The sequence below is a fragment of the Phacochoerus africanus genome, chromosome 14 (assembly GCF_016906955.1).
Source record: "Phacochoerus africanus isolate WHEZ1 chromosome 14, ROS_Pafr_v1, whole genome shotgun sequence".
NCBI classification, from domain to species: domain Eukaryota; kingdom Metazoa; phylum Chordata; class Mammalia; order Artiodactyla; family Suidae; genus Phacochoerus; species Phacochoerus africanus.
In genome coordinates this window covers 55,769,484-55,786,246 of record NC_062557.1, presented here as the reverse complement: position 1 = coordinate 55,786,246, position 16,763 = coordinate 55,769,484, and the positions used below count along the sequence as shown (strand labels likewise).

Sequence of the window (16,763 nt, the reverse complement as noted above, 5' to 3'; positions counted from 1 at the left end):
GGGGGGGGGGGGCGTGAAAACGCAGACTGATGCATGGGTGATGCTGGGAACTAGAGCACTGGGTGTAGGGCCATGTAACGGTGTCAGGGCCCAGGTGTCTACACCTGTTTCTCTTGGGCTCTTCGTGGTGATTCAGACTCTGCAACTCTCAAAGCCTGGACCAGACATGGATGAAGAAAAATCACTTTATTAGGAAAAGTTCGGTGTCAGGAAATTCTTCCCCGCTGGTTCCTAGTCCACAGCCCTCTAGCTCAGCCCCACTTTACGTATTTCCCTCCTAGTTCCCCCAAAGAAACCCTTCAGAACGGTGAGTGTTCCGCTTTCTTATCCTCACCCACGTGTCCCTCTGCGCAGCCTCCAGCCCACCTTGCTTCTTCATGGCTCTGCGGGAAGCTAAATCTGGAGAAGCAAGGCTACTCCAGCCAGGACCCACTTGGCCGGCTTCTCCTTCGTCTTGAGGCGGAAAGTCCACACGTAGGTGGGTCCCCGCTGACACGTCTTGTACAGGGGGCAGGGGTAGGCGCCGCGGCGGTCCTGCCTATCCGCAGGGATGGCCCTGAGGAGCACCACGGGCATGGGGGGCGTCAGGTCCTTGAGCCTTCCCTCGGTAATGATCCCGGCCTGAGGACAAGCACACGACAACGGCTCATGAGACCCAGAGCCCAGCCAGCCAGCCCTGCTCCTGTCGGCAGGCCCCAGTGGTGAGACAGACCCAAGGGAGACCTGGCCACCCTCAGGTCCACCCGCGACAGGCTCTCCCAGCAACCCGTGACGGGACCAGTCTCAGAGGTGGAAAACATACTTCCGCTGCCTGCCAGCTTAAACATCTTCTCCAGCGTTTCCAAAGCTGTTATTCATCATATACAAATTAATCTCTTGGGAGCTTGAATATCTCTTATTTTTTCATTCATTCCCTAAGCATTCTGAATGCAGCTGTTCGCCAGATGTCATGCTTAGGTGCTCTGGGTTTAAGGATGAGACAGTTCCTGCCAGCAAGCACTTAGGATTTTAAGGCTTCAGCCATGTCCTGTTCTAGGTGGTAGCGCCCATCCTCTTGAGCATTTTGACTTCTGGAGCAGTAAGAGCTGTGTCTACCTGTACTCATGGAACAGGCACCTGGCCGATCTCTTGTTTTCCAGCGGGGGCCTCTCTCTGGTTCTCCGAGATACCGCCACGGAGCTGTCTGGGGAAATTTTTCCTGCAAGCCCTGAGGAGTATTCTGAGGGACAAAAGGGTTCCTTGGTGAAATAAGCTTGGGAGCTGGTACTTTCCAACCCTGGACTTGAAGCTTTGCAGCGCACACGGAAGACAAGACGTCCTGGTGGTGACGGAATGTTGATCCCATTGTTTCCCGAACTTATCTGACCACAGGACGCTTTCCTTGCACCCTCTTCACTTCCCAGGGCACTGGTGTTCCATGAACACACTTTGGGAAATGCTGGTCCAGAGTGACTTGCAGATTCCTCGCCTGTGTCTAGGTGATTCTGAGCCCCTCATACTGTGGACAGAACTTGGTTTAATTTCTATGAAATCTATTTAAAGGGAAGGCCGTGCCTCTTCGGTTAGAGGCTGGTATGAGGCATGGTTAGTAACAGAACGAAGGGCTCCTCTGTCCCCCACAACTGAGTGTTAATGGTAGCGGGTGGCGGCAGGGCTAGAACCTTTTTTACCCTGTATACCATAAAACTAACTCGTTTAAAATGTAAATTCAGTGGGTTTTAGTATACTTATAAAGTTGCGCAGTCATCAACACTGTCTACATTCCAGAACATTTTTATCACCCCAGAAAGAAACTCTGTAACCATTAGCCGTCACCATTACGAGGGAGGTATTGATGTCTTCAGTTATTATGGTTGAATTATCTATCTCTTCCTTCAATTCTGACAGTATTTTGGGGGCTCTTTTATTATGTGATCATGTATTTATAATTGTTATATCTTCTTGATGGACTGACCTCTTATTATTATAAACCCCCCTTTTTTGTCCTTTGTAATTCCTATCTCTTCTATCTTTTCTCCAGTAACAATTTTTGTCTTTAAGTCTATTTTGTCAACTAATAGTATGGTCCCCAACTCTCTTTTGGTTACTGTTTTCATGGCATGCCTTTTTTCATCTGTTTACTTTCAATCTGTTTGTGTCTTTGAATCTAGAGTGTGTTTCTTAGGAGTTCCCTTAGGATGAGGGTTCGATCCCTGGCCTTGCTCAGTGGATTAAGGATCCGGCATTGCCATGAGCTGTGGTGTAGGTCGCAGACACGGCTCGGATCCCACTTTGCTGTGACTGTGGTGTAGGCCGGCAGCTGTAGCTCCGACTGGACCCCTAGCCTGGGAATCTCCATGTGCTGGGAGCGTGGCCCTAAAAAGCAAGAAAAAAAAAAAAAAGTGTGTTTCTTGTTGACAGCATATGGTTGAATCAGGTTTTTAAATTTAATCCATTCTGCCAATCTCTGCCTTTTAATTATAGTGTTTAATCCATTTACTTGTTTATTTGTTTGTTTGTTTTGGCCAAGCCAATGGCATGTGGAAGTTCCTGGGCCAGGGATCAAATCTGTTGTTGCCACAGCAGCAACCCAAGCCACCACAGCGACAATGCTGGATCCTTAACCTGCTACACCACAAGAGAATTCCTAATCCATTTATATTTAATGTAATTATTGACAAAGTAAGATTTACACCTGCCACCTTACTCTTTGTTTTCTATATGTGTTATGTCTTCTTTGTTCTTATATTACTGCTTTCTTTGGTGTTAAATCCATTTCAGTTTTAGTTTTTGTATTATATACTTTTTGAATTATTTCCTTAGTGGTTGCCCTCGGAATTATAATTTGTATATTAATATATATAAACCTACTTCATATTAATACTAACTTAATTTCAATAGTATACAAAAGCTTTACTCCTAGGTAGCACCGTTGTTTCCCTCTTGTTTGTCCTCTTCTCCTACACAAATTACACCTTTATTTATTTAATGTCTATCAGTACTCATAATTATTGCTTTATGCAGTTCTTTAAATTAGACATGAGAAAAATTACAGTTACTAACAAAAAATACATTTTACTGGCTTTTATATTTTCCTTTGTAATTACCTTTAGGGGTACTCCATTTTTTCATGTGGACTTGAGCTACTGTCTTATATCCTTTCATTTTAGCCTGAGAGACCCCTTTCAGTATTTATTGTATGGCTGGTCTGCTAGTGATGAATTCTCTCTTTTTAAAATCTGGGAATGTCTTAATTTCGCCTTTATTTTTGAAAGATAGTTTTGTCTGATAGTCTTTCAGGATTTTGACTGTGCTACGCCACTGCCTTTTGGCCTTCCTGGTTTCTGATGAGACATCAGCTGTTTGTCTCATTGAGGACTCCTTGTAAGTGATGTTTCTTTCTCTTGCCTCTTTCAGGATTCTCTCTTTGTCTGTATCCTTCAACAGTTTGATTATAACATATCTAGATATGGGCCTCTAAGTTTATTCTATTTGGACATTGTTGATCTTCTTAGATGTGTAGATGAATGTTTTTCATCAAGTGTGGGAAGAGGCTGGCCATCCTTTGTTCAACTATTCTTTCTGGCTTTTTCTCTCACCTGTCCTGGACGCCCACTATGCTGATATGCTCCTTGGTGTTCCAGGTCTTTAGGACTGAGTGTTTTTCTTCATTCTTTTCTTCTTTCTGTAATGCAGGATGGCTGATTTCAGCTGATCTATTTCCAGGTTTGGTGATTTCTGCCTACTCATATCGACTGTTGAATTTCTCTATTGAATTTTTATTTTAGATATTACAGTTTTCAACTCTAGAATTTCTACATTTAAATAGCTGCTATCTTTTTAATTAACATTCTGTATTTGGTGAGACATTGCTCACACATTCCCTTTATTTATTTAGACATGTTTTTCTTTAGTTATTTGAATATATTTAAAATAACTAATTTAAAGTCTTTGTTTAGTGTGTCTAGCTTCTGAACTTCCTCAGGGATAGTTCTGTTGACCAATTATTTTTCCCTGTGTATGGGCCATTCCTTTTAGCTTCTCTGCATGTCTCATATTTGCTGTTGAAATGAATGTTTCAAGTAATATGATGTGGCAAGTCTGGAAATCAGACGCTCTCCCTCCATAGGGTTGTTGTTGTTGTTTGCTTAGTGATGTTTCTGAGCTGAATCTGTAAAGTCTGTATTCTCTGTCATGCATGACCACTGAAGTGGCCTTCTCGGGGAGCTCAGTGGTCAGCAAATAGCTGGACAGAGGTTTCCCTAAATGCTTGGAACAAAGAAGTCTCGCAATCTTTGTTGAGGGGCATGCTGTCAATGCTTAGCTTGGGAGTTTAAAACCCTGTCTTAGTCTTCACTTCCTGTTTGCACAGAGCCTCTACATTAGCTTGAAGTGAGAGCTTAGGGCCTTCTAATGCTTTTCTTGAGCATGTGCACGACTCTGCAGATGGGCATATCCTTCTGAAGTTTCCTGGAGTGTGTCAAGGTTTTCAGAGCCCCCTAGGAACATCTCATTCTCCAGCGTATCCTTTACAGCTTTTCGACTAGCCTATTATCTGCTCCACTGTTATCTACTGCCCCAGTCAAGATGCAGTGCTAAACAATTTCTTTGATTGTTGCGGCAAGTACCCCTAGGGAAAAGGCTATGATTGTCCTGACTCAGGTCTGGTAAAGGCAGACTTCTAGTAGGGTCTTCCGGAGAGCCACCGGACCGGGAAATAATGACAATTTTTCTGGGAATGGCGTTTTGAAGGCATTCCAACGCCATCTTGTCCCCTTCAATGACTGCCAGGCTGCTGTTCTTTACTGACTGTGGCTTGCTATTTGTCAAGGCAACCACAGAGTTGAGGAGAAGGGGATGGGAGGAGAGAAAGTTGGAAGGCCACAAAGCTTGCTCTTCTTACTGAGATTCAGCCATTTTTCTTCAACAGGCATGGCTTGGATTGCCAAAAGCCTCTGACTAATTTCCAGAGTTCTGAAAAGCTTGATTCTGATTTTTTCCCAATGTTCCTGTTTCAGGGAGGAGAGGAATTTTGGACATCCTTAATCATCCAACTTTGTGGAATTCTTTCTGGGCTAGAACCTTTGAGAACAAGAACTCTTGATGGGCAGGTGTTATTATTATTATTATTATTTTTGAGTTTTCATTAGTATTTGAAACCAAGATAGTGACAAATGGGAGGCAGATGACTGGAATCAATGTCCCTTGTCCCTGCAGGGCCGATGCTCTTCCTCCTGGGCGTCTTCCCTACTTATCTTTCTATACTTCTCTCATTTGGGTGTTTCTGGTATCCTGGCTCTGGGTCACCCTCGATGACCCTGCACCTAATACAGTCCAAGTGGGATCTGCACTGACACAATCTTGTGCAAATGTTCAGGTGGAGAGAGGACAGGAGGCTTCCTTCTCAAGGTTCCCACTTTACTGTCCTTTCCCTTGGCCCGTGATGGGTTTCCCAGGGCTGCCATAAGAAAATTACCACAAACTCGGTGGCCTAAAACAACAGGGATGTATTCCTTCATAGTCCTGCGGGCCAGAATTCTTCACGTGTGGGTGGGTTGGGTTCCGTGTGGAGGCTCCGAGGCAGGAACTGTCCCGTGCCGCTCCCAGCATCTGGGGGCTGCTCCAGTCCTCGGCACCCCTTGCCTGAGAGCTGCGTCACTCCAGTCTCTGCCTCTGTCCTCCCAGAGTGTTCGCCTCTGTGTCTCCAGCATGGCCTTCTTCTGATAAGGACACTGATGACTGGATTCAGGGCCTCCTCTAGTCTGATCTCATTTTAACTAATTCTATCCGTAAAGATCGCTTCCCAAAAAAGGTTACATCTTGAGGTTCTGAGTGGAGATAAATTTTAAGGGGACACGGTTCCGTTTAGCACAGCTCTACGTCCATACTTACGGGGCCCTGCGGGATTTTCCAGACCTTCTGATAGTTTCCCCTCATTCCGCTGTACGGACTGCTAGGAAGAGTTGAGTGTTCCTTGCCAAGTGGGATATTTCACTAAGTATTTCTTCCAGATCACGTGTATAACTAATATAAACTAGTTTTAGAGTTACCCATCCTTGTTCTTGCCATTTATCCCAGTCACCTGTGCTTATCTGCTAGTTTCATATAGGTAACGAAGCATCTTATTAGCCTGCAGTGAGGAATCCTTCAGAGTGTCATTTAAAGGATATCTACTGGCCCCCCCTTCACTGAGAGGGAGCAGGGTAAAAAGCAGAAGGGATTCCTGCCCTGCCAGAGCGCATGAACGAGGAAAGCGGACCAGGGAGGAAATGGTATCTCCGGGGCACACAGCAGCAAGGATCGCTGACTCCCACACTTTGCGAGCAGGAACTGTTCTACGCGTCTTTCATATTAATTACTTAATCATCACAGCAACTCCGTTTTCCCCTTTCACAGTTGCATAAACAGGTTTTCACCGTTAAGAAATGGTGGGGCTGGGATGCACATCCAGCCAGGCTTGTAACCACTCTACTCACTCCGGGCTCTCTGCACCACCCATGGCTGCACAGAAACGATTTGAAAGCCTCCAGGAAAGGCTTCCTGGATCAGGAGACACCAGGACATCCCTCTGCGTACCCACACCTTATGGGGGCAACGTGGTGTGGTCCGCCCACAGAGGATGCCTCTCTCCTCCCGGGACTCACCTGTGCATCCCAGCGAGCGCCTTCCATGAAGAGGCCATGGACGTGGGCCCCTTCCCGAGGGGGGCTCCTCAACTCCTCTCGGTTCTTCTTCGTCACGTCGCACTGCAGGGCCATCTGGTCCAGGGGCCACTCGTTCTTGCGGGCCGTGGACTGCATGACGGCGGTCAGGAAGGACTGGGGGTTGAAGAAGCCTGTCAACCACACGGTAGAGGGCATCGCAAAATCGCCTGTCCAAGCCTCCAACTCCCGGATTCGGTTCAGCAGGTCCGAAAACCAGGCTGCCAGGCCTGCCGTGGACGGATAGGCTCGCCTGGCCCAGGGCTCTGGCACGGTGTCCAGGTACAGGGCATTCTGTAAGTTCTCCATGTTGCTGGTCATGGTCAGCTCCCCCTGGGGTTAAGAGCGAGAGGGGAAAGAGTGAGGGGAGAGCAAGTTCCTGGGAAAAAACAGGCCTTGGGGATCTTTAACAAGACAAGAGGTGACTCCAGGGTGGTGACACGATGGCTGTCCCTGTCTAGTACTTGATCTGCATGGTTTGTCTCACAGACGCTGTTCCTTTAAAACCCTCCCCGCTCCAGTGACCCCAGTGCCTGCCGCTGCCTACTGACCGTCGTGAGGTCCATCTCTGGGTCCCATGCTGTTTCCGTCCTCAGAGCTTGGGCTCCTCGCTTCGCCACCAGCCTTTGCAGCAGCCCTGTAGGCATCTGCATGAGGCTTAGAAACATAAGAAGCCACAGCCAGGGAGTTCCCGTCGTGGCGCAGTGGTTAACGAATCCAACTAGGAACCATGAGGTTGCGGGTTCGGTCCCTGCCCTTGCTCAGTGGGCTAAGGATCTGGTGTTGCCGTGAGCTGTGGTGTAGGTCACAGACGTGGCTCAGATCCTGCGTTGCTGTGGCTCTGGCGTAGGCCGGCGGCTACAGCTCCGATTCAACCCCTAGCCTGGGAACCTCCCATATGCTGCAGGAGCTGCCCAAGAAATGGCAAAAAAGACAAAAAAAAAAAAAAGAAAGAAAGAAAGAAAAGAAAGAGCCACAGCCAGGAGGATCTATATTGTCTTAAGTTCAAGGATTTCCTGTAGAAATCAAGCTATGAGACACACAGGCAACTTTAAGGGACCATCTTCCAAATGCTCGATGAAATTTGTAAAGTCCTACATTGAAAAGCCACCTTTTTTTTTTTTTTTACACCACAGCCCATGGCAATGCCGGATCCTTAAACCACTGAGCGAGGTCAGGGATCAAACCGGCAACCTCATGGTTCCTAGTCGGATTCATTAACCACTGAGCCACGAAAGGAACTCCTGAAAACCATCTTTAAAGTAAACTTTTAACTTTGGTCATGCCAAGGATCTACAATTTCTTAAAGGCCTTATCTCTACTGCAGTGGTTTCTGCACAGGGGCTGGGGTCTCCAACACTGTCCGCCCCCAAATTCCTATGTTGAAATCCAAACCCCAACATGATGGCATCAGGAGGCAGGGCCTCTGGGAGTGATTACACCATGAGGTGGAGCCCTCAAGAACGGGGCGAGTGTCCATATAAAAGAGACGCCAGACAGCTCTCTCACCCTCTCACTGTGTAAGGACACAGTGAGAAGAAAACCTGTGAACCAGGAGGTGGAGCCCGAACACTGACCCTGGATCTGCTGGTGCCCGAACCTGGCCCTTCCAGCCTCCAGCACCGTGAGAAATAAATGTCTGTGGCCCATGAGGCGCCCGTATACGGTATTCTGTTACGGAAGCCCGCGTGGACTCAGAGCTTGGCTCACCCACTAAGGACTGACTGCTAAGGCGCGAGAAAGGCCCCCCTGGGGCCTGGTGTCACCTTGCCTATGGGGCAGGAGACTGGCACTATGGAATTCTGGGTCCAACTCTTTCTCTTAACTTTTGGAACGGTTTTTAAAAAAGTTGAATGTGGAGTTCCCGTCGTGGCTCAGTGTTAACAAATCCGACTAGGAACCATGAGGTTGCAGGTTCAATCCCTGGCCTTGCTCAGTGGGTTAAGGATCCGGCATTGCCGTGAGCTGTGGTGTAGGTTGCAGACGCGGCTCGGATCCTGCATTGCTGTGGTGAAGGCCAGCAGCCACAGCTCCAATGGACCCCTAGCCTGGGAACCTTCATATGCTGCGGGTGCGGCCCTATAAAGACAAAAAACAAAACAAAATAAAATGAAATACATAAAAAGTTGAATGCACCTTCCTTAAACATATGTCAGTTCCTGAATGACAGCCAGAAACTCACCCCCCAACTCCTGACTATCAGGAGATGGAGGAAGAACTTCACTATGAATTTCCCAGGGAGAGTGTAACTGTCACTCACACGCTTTCTGCATCAGAGTCCGATGGCCGGACTATGTTAAGACACACCTACGTTCACAGTGTAAAGAAAAGTCCACCATTCTTAATCAGAGCAGGGCTGGGTAAGGCAGCCTGAATTACAGGGTTGTCTTGGTTCTCTTCCCTCAGGTAAGTGCACTTTACTGCAGGGATAGAAAGCAGATTTCTTTGCATGTGTCTGTCTAGCTGTATTCAGGTGGCCGATCAGAGCAGTGTGCTGTGAAGGATTCTGAGGCCACCTCAAGGCTCAACCAAGTTTGAGGTACAAGTTTCCTGCGTCTGTCACCAAAGGTTATCCTTTCAACCAGCCAAATTAGGCAAACAGAAGTTCCTGCTGGCTTTGAAGATGAAGGAAGGGATCCTGGGTCAGGGAGTGGAGGGGGGATCGGTCAGGAAAAGGTGTACCACATTTCCAGGTATGTTTTTAAAATGGAAAAAGCCACAGACAGGCCAGGAGACTCAGCGATGCCTGTTACAGAGACAGCCGAGATGCAGCTGGGAACTCTGCCTTGTGCAGAGGAGGCAGTGGCTGAAGCACAGCGGCTTCCAGGAGGGCAGGAGGGCTGGGGACCCCAGATCCGTGGTTCTCAGCACTTTTTTCCTAACAAACATGATGGGTCATGCCCATATACAGGACACAGCCCCAATGCCTAGGAGCTTTGATGCCACTTCTCTTTGCCCATCCATGAACAAGAATCTGCGTCAGGTGTTCGAGTGACAAAGAGGGCCAAAAGCAGGGCAACTCACTGACATGATGCACGGGTGCCTTTCAAGGCCTGAGCAGACAACCAGAGGGGTTTGGGTTGGTGGCTGGAACTACGGGTCGGTATCGGTCAGGCTAATGCAGCAACTTCCCCATGGGAGGTGGCTGCAGATTCCAGAACCAACAGGTCGGAAGCCCCCAGAGATTCCTACTGTGGCTGAACTGAAGTCCCCCAAAGCGTGTCTACCGACGCTCTAACCTGCGATGTGGCTCTTTGGAGGTGGGGCCTTTAAGGAGGTAATGAAGGTTAAATGAGGTCATCGGGTGGTCCCGGTCCAAGCAACCGGTGGAAGAAGAGGAAGATCAACCCCTCTCCCTTCCCACTGCCCCCCTTGCCCCCCTCCATGTGGAGACACAGAGAGAAGGTGGCCGTGCGCTAGGTGGGAAGAGGGCTCTCACCAGAAACCCACCTGGCCAGCACCTGCTTGTGGACTTAGCCTCCAACTATTAGAACTGACTGCAGTTTAAGCCCTTCCATCGGTGGTCTCTCAAAGCAGCCCAAGCAAACCAACGCAGCCCAGGGAAGAGGACCAGGAGAGGGGTCCGTGGGAGAAGGGTTAATGGTGGATTAACACAACGGCCTCTGAGAGCTGCAAGCCATTGGGTGGGAGGGGCCTGAATCCTCCTCGGGGCAGGACGAGGGACTGTTCTTTACCTGAACCACCTGCTCTTCTCTTTAGCAGCCAGAGCTGGGGGCCAGTCCTCAGTAGGCTCTGGTCCTTGCGCTGCAGCATCCAAGTACCAGCAGGCCAGCTTTAGGCCTGCTGTGTCTGGTAGGATGGCTACCAGCCCTATGAAGCTATGTAAGCACAAGCAAGTCAAAATTACAACGTTAAGCATCAGTTCCTTAGTCACATTCGCCACATTTCATGCCCTCAGCAGCCACACGGGCCCTCATGAGCACAGACACGGAACACTCGACCATCACAGAGCCTTTTATCAGACAGCAGTGCTCTAAACAGAGAGCTGAGTTTTATCCGTTTGGCAACTAAACTGCAGTGTGTGTGTTTTTGCCGGGGTTGTTTTAAAAATCCTGTATGTTGCAGTTTTCATAAAACATGTTTGTGGACACATCAATAGTACATGATGGCTAAACTGGATCAGAGGATATGTAGACAAATTGAGAATTATTACAAAAACAAAGTGCAGTAGACTTAAAAAAGGATAGAGGCCGCATTCAAAAATTGCTTTAAAATGAGTATTTTGAGTTTTCAATGGCCCATGTGCTTACATAATTATAAAGTGCTTTTATAAATAATATACCAAATAAATTCGCTTCTCCACAAAGTTGTTTTGGGATCTGTTGAGTCTGGTGTGTCTATGGAAGTGTACTGTACACGTGGATGTTGTTGGTCGTGTGGGTTGATGGGGACACAAGGTCCCCCGTCCTGGACTCATCCCACAGTACGGGAAAAGGGGGAGTAAAATGTCCTGATGCCCTGGCACAGCTGAGGGCCGTGGAGAGAGACAAGTAGAGACGAACTCAGGTGGAGTTCCACTATCATGATGGATCCACGTCCTCACACACTCGTCCAAACCCACAGAAGGCACCACACCAAGCGTGAACCCTCATGTAAACCACAGGAGACTCTGGGGGATGGTGATGCGCCATATTCATCAACTGTCATAAATGGACCACTGTGGTGGGGGATGTTGATGGTGAGGGGGGCGCCAAGAGTATATGGAAACTTTCCCTACCTTCTGCTCAATTTTGCTGTGACCCTAAAACTGCTCTAAAAAATAAAATCTGATAATAAAAAATGTGGGCATTCCCGTCGTGGCGCAGTGGAAACGGATCCAACTAGGAACCATGAGGTTTCGGGTTCGATCCCTGGGATCGCTCAGTGGGTTAAGGATCCGGCATCGCCGTGAGCTGTGATAGAGGTCGCAGACGAGGCTCGGATCTGGCGTTGCTGTGGCTGTGGCGTAGGCCAGCAGCTGTAGCTCTGATTAGACCCCTAGCCTGGGAACCTCCATATGCTGCAGGTGCGGCCCTGAAAAGACAAAAGAAAAAAAAAATGCATAGGCAATACTTAATTTTTAATACTCTTTAGAAATCTAAAATCATTTTGACAGCCAGGGAACGTGAAATGTGTAACTTGGCATTCTTAAAAATTTGCCACATCTGCTTACAATAGGATTCTAAGTTATTCTGACAGTGATTTTGTGCCTTTCCCAACTGCATGTGCGAGTGAAGGAGGCTTACAGAACATGCCACCTCTGAGGACCTGCCTGTCTGAGAGTGAAGCAGGAATGATTAGGAAAAGGAGTCAATCGCCTGCCTCTGGCCTTGAAGGGCAGCAGAAAGGACTTATTTTCAGAGGAGGGGTTGAGAGGACACCATGCCAAATTCACACAGCGAAACGTGGGTCCCTTTCTTGGGAGAAGAGGGATACGCCTAGAGACTCTGGGACAGCGTTTCCTGAAAGGTGTTCACAGAATATTCATTTCCTGAGATGCTGCCAGATTGGTGGAGGCTAGCGTGGGCAGATGGGAGGCTGCTGGGGCCAAACTGCCGGGTAAGCAGGCCCTTTGTAAAGACTCCAGCTACCCAAGCAGAGGGACCTGCTTCCCCGGGCTCAAACTCCTCCAGCCCGGATCCCGTGGAACACCGATTGATGGCTGCACTCACTTGCTCACAGTCTAGAACTGGCAAGAAGAAAACTTACAAGGACATCACTAAAGCCTTAAGAAGGTGCCGCGCGTCAGGGTCCTGTGACTGGCTTGCTCCCTATCCACGTGACAGGGAAACCGGGAGAAGGGAGGACGGGGGGCACTTGACCGTGGATTTGAGGGCTACGGGGATGCAGCCTTCGCCGCTCGTGTCATCCCTCTAAATAAATGCTTTCATAATCGTTCTTTGATATGATATAAAATAAACACCCGATTTTCCCTCCAGGGCTTCACTGCTTTAAGTCAGTGAGCTTGTTAAAATCTCCGATTCACAGGCTCCAGTCCAACCCTAAGGACTCCAGCCTCCGGATGGCCAGAAGCGTCCCCTGCAAAGGGCACCTCTGGAGCTTTGCAAGTGGCTGGTGCTCTGGGCTCCCAGGCACGTGGCCAGGGTTCATTCTGCAGGCTCAGCAGGACGCCTTCAGCCCTTTCCCAGGGGCTGCAGGCCGCACATGTCTGGAGGGTCGGCTCCTGTCTGCCGCTCTTGCCCTGTGAAGATGGTCTCTGCCACCAGCCTGCGTTGGTTCGAAACCCAGGAGGTGACGAGATGGGGAGGGAAAGGGGAGTTACACGGGTTCCAACACTTCCAGTCTGGCGTCCTGACTGTGGGTGACAGCAGGCCCATTCATCCAAGTACTCTAGGGCTTACGTGGGCCAGGGCGGCTGCCTGCGGGGTGGGGACCCTGGTCACTGAAGGGCCAAGGCAGGGCCTGAACCGTTAAGTCAACACCCAGTGGACGACTGTGAAGAGCCAGAGAGGTTCCCCACGTCAGCGAGCTTAAGTCTGAATCTTGAGAAACAGTTTGTCAGTCAGGAGGGCAATCAGCCACTGAAGCACAGCGGGGACATGTAATGCCAGCAAACATGTGAATAATAAAAGACGGCTCCCAGCCCCAGATTCTGGGCTGGCCGTGACTCTGTCTAAGAGAGTGCTATGAAATATAATGCAAGTTGTGAATGGGAGTCATGTGTGTAATTTAAAATTTTCTGGTAGGTAGCCACATTAAAAAAAGTAAAAAGAAACATGAATTTTTTTTTTTGGTCTTTTGTCTTTTTAGGGCCACACCTGTGGCATATGGAGGTTCCCAGGCTAGGGGTCCGGTCGGAGCCGTAGCTGCCAACCTACACCACAGCCACAGCAACACGGGATCCAAGCCATGTCTGTGACCTACACCACAGATCACGGCAATGCCAGATCCTTAACCCACTGAATGAGGCCAGGGATTGAACCTGCGTCCTCATGAATGCCAGTTGGGTTTGTTAACTACTGAGCCACGATAGGAACTCCGAATTTAATTTTCATAATATATGCTATTTAACCTAATAGATTTAAAATGTCAAATATCACTTCACTATGTAATCCATATAAAAAACTATTAACAGGATATTTTTCCTTTCCTTTTGTCTTAAATCTTTGGTTTTTTGTTTGTTTTTGTCTTTTTGCCCTTTCTAGGCCACTTCCTGTGGCACATGGAGGTTCCCAGGCTAGGGGTCCAATCGGAGCTGTAGTCGCTGGCCTACACCACAGCCACAGGAACACGGGATCCAAGCCGTGTCTGCAACCTACACCACAGCTCACGGCAACGCCGGATCGTTAACCCACTGAGCAAGGCGAGGGACCAAACCCAAAACCTCATGGTTCCTAGTTGGATTCGTTAATCACTGTGCCATGACGGGAACTCCTGTCTCACCTCTTTGAAACCTGGTGTTTAATTTACATTGACAGCACATCTCAGTTTGGATTCGCCACATTTCAGGTGCTAACCTGCTGTTGGCGGCTACCGTCCTGGTCCAGGACGGTGCATAAGGGTTTAGCTTCTCCTGCAGTTTTCCTACACAGGCAGAGATTTTTCGGGGCAGGCTTCCGTCAGTAGACGGCCCTTTGAAAGGTGTACTGAAAGGACTGGAAAGGGATAAACTGGCCTCTGGGAGTGTTATACCTGGGGTTTCGTGCATGTCAGTGGGAGTCAGCACCTGACTGCTCAGCTCCGGATGCTCACAGGACCCGGTGCTTCATGGGAATGCCGAGAGCCGGATGCTGACTCTACTCAACTCCTCTCTGCGGGCACCGGACTGTGGCTGGCTAGCCTCTCCTAGGTGGCCGCCCTGCCTTCCACTCCCACTTCTGTGCTGGGAGCTGGGAGCCTCAAGCGCTGTGCCTCTCTCTTCAGCTTTTGGGTGGCATTACCATTTCCCATCCAGCCAACTATGAATACAAAATTTCTTTATCAGAAATGCTGAGTACTGACTTAATGACTTGAAAAGTTAGATATTTACTAATTTGGTGCCCGGTCTGGGCAGAGCGTGTGGCTTTGCCTGTCTGATGTGCTGGGTAGCGTGAGTTGCCCCGTGTTCCCCTGAGCTCCACCTAAAACAGCCCTAGGACTTCAAAGGGACTGTTAAGGAAAAAGAACCAGGAGGAAAACCTCGCTCAGAGGTTCCTCTCCCCACATCGTGCTTCGCCCCCCGCGTTGCTCCAGGAGCGACACGTCCAGTGGGGCCCTCACGTCTCCCGCGCAGGCCAGGTGCCCCGTGAGCCCCACCTGTTCGTTCACTCCCTTTGATGGTTCCTCTCACACCCTCACTTCTTGCCAGCTCAGCCTAACCTCTTCCCAGACTTGAAACGGTCTTTCTCGGAACGCTGCCGCTGGCCCTTTGCGCCTTCACTGTTCCATGAAGACACCTGTCCATCTTTTCTTCTAGCTACTTGCCTCGAGGCTGCTTCACAGATGTGTCCCCCACTGGCATTATGAAGCTGCTGGTGAAAAATATAGGTTTCCAGACCTCTACTCCAGAGGCTGGTGGCACTGGAGGGTGGAGATGGGACTGTGTGTTGGGATAAAGCCCAACACAGGAGTCCAATGACCAGGTCACTTTGGGGACCTGTCCTAATGAGACCAAGTTTTCATGGCAGTGATTTTAAGTGGAGATGGCTCCGTCCCTTTCAGAGGGGGACTCGGAGAAAAAGGCAACACACGGTTGTCCTCACTGCTCCTGGGGCAATGTCGTCACCACCAGTCACCTTCTGAAGTTCACCGAATTGCTCTTACTCATCTGAGCGGACCCTCTGTTCCAGCTAAAGCAAGTTAACTCTAGAACAGGCTCAGGGTTCCTGTGTTTGGGACTTCTAGAAGACTCTTCTTATCACCACTGGTCATACTCCTTCCCTTCCTCCAGAGCCCCTCAGATGCCATCTCTCCTCCGGGGGCGGCCCTGATCCCACAAAGCTTTTTTCCCTTTCTCCTCTCTTTCTTTGTGTGGCACTTAATCAATGCTGCCTGGCCCTGAGACCTGTGTGTGAGCTCGTTCTCCCGCCATCTGGAGAGGCAGGCGGGTCTCCCTGGATGTTCCCGTGTGGAGGCCCCAGCTGGCCCACAGGGCTCATCCATCAGCACTGCGCCAGCTGGACAGGAAGGAAGGACCCACTCCCTCCCACCCCTCATCGTCGCCCAGGCAGGCTCTGGGGTTCATGACACCAAAGTGCAGCCAAGGCGCTCGGAAGAAAAATGAGTGAATGAATTGGCCGTGGAAGCTGTAAACAGACGACACCAAGCGGCATGGATTCCATCCCTAAGACTGCAACAAACCAACTCAAGATAATTACTAAGATGCACCTGTGAACCCAGGGACGGGACACGTCAAACGACAGGTGAGGGTCTGAGCCACACCTGCGACTATTCTAAGGAACTACGTTTCCGCTGAGCACCAGCTGCTGTGTCCCCTGGAAACACCCCCAGCACCGTCAGCGGCGACATCCCTTCCCGTCTCTCCTTTCTCCTTATTTCCGTCTGTTCACAGTGTGGCCGAAGGGAAATTACAGATTAAAAAAAAAAAAGCCTCTCCCAGGTTTCTCAGTCTATTTCATAGTTTCCATGTGGCTACACATGAAGATGCTCCCTGCTGTGTGTCCTCTGTGCCAACAGCCGTGGTCATTTAACTCCAAGAGCCAGACCTGGGGGCCCTGGGCATCCAGGAATGAGCCGAGCTTTCACTGCCGGCTACAAAACTGGTTTCTCACTTTCCCTCTGTCTGAGGTTACTGCTCTTTGAATAAATGTGCTGGTGTCAACAGACAACAGCTACCTTCCTCAGCTCCTGAAAGGCAGCGGGGCCTTCCACTTAGCTGTCCTCCAGGTGAATGGTTGAGCCTTGCGCCAGACACGTGATGGAGCTGGCTTATGGTGAATAAAGCAGGCGTGGTCACATAATCGGCGGTAAAAAGAAGCGATTCTTGGAGTTCCCTTGGTGGCGCAGTGGTTAACAAATCCGACTAGGAACCAAGAGGCTGCGGGTTCCATCCCTGGCCTTGCTCAGTGGGTTAAGGATCCGACGTTGCCGTGAGCAGTGGTGTAGGTTGCAGACACAGCTCGG

At 49.4% G+C, this 16,763-nt stretch overlaps 1 protein-coding gene across 4 annotated transcripts in view; it reads right to left on the bottom strand.

Moving 5' to 3' along the window:
- The window catches only part of DNAH9 (dynein axonemal heavy chain 9), a 317,109-nt gene that overhangs the window by 6,485 nt on the left and 293,861 nt on the right, over positions 1-16,763 (bottom strand). For 3 of the 4 annotated variants that reach the window (XM_047757315.1, XM_047757318.1, XM_047757316.1), the window contains 2 exons: positions 6,624-7,013; positions 172-621 (listed from right to left, as the gene is read on the bottom strand). In XM_047757315.1, coding sequence (XP_047613271.1) covers positions 394-621; positions 6,624-7,013 — 618 coding nt within the window. In that variant the 3' untranslated portion in view covers positions 172-393. Of the gene's footprint in view, positions 1-171; positions 622-6,623; positions 7,014-16,763 lie in introns of those variants that run through there. The other variant, XM_047757317.1, reaches the window with a different exon arrangement.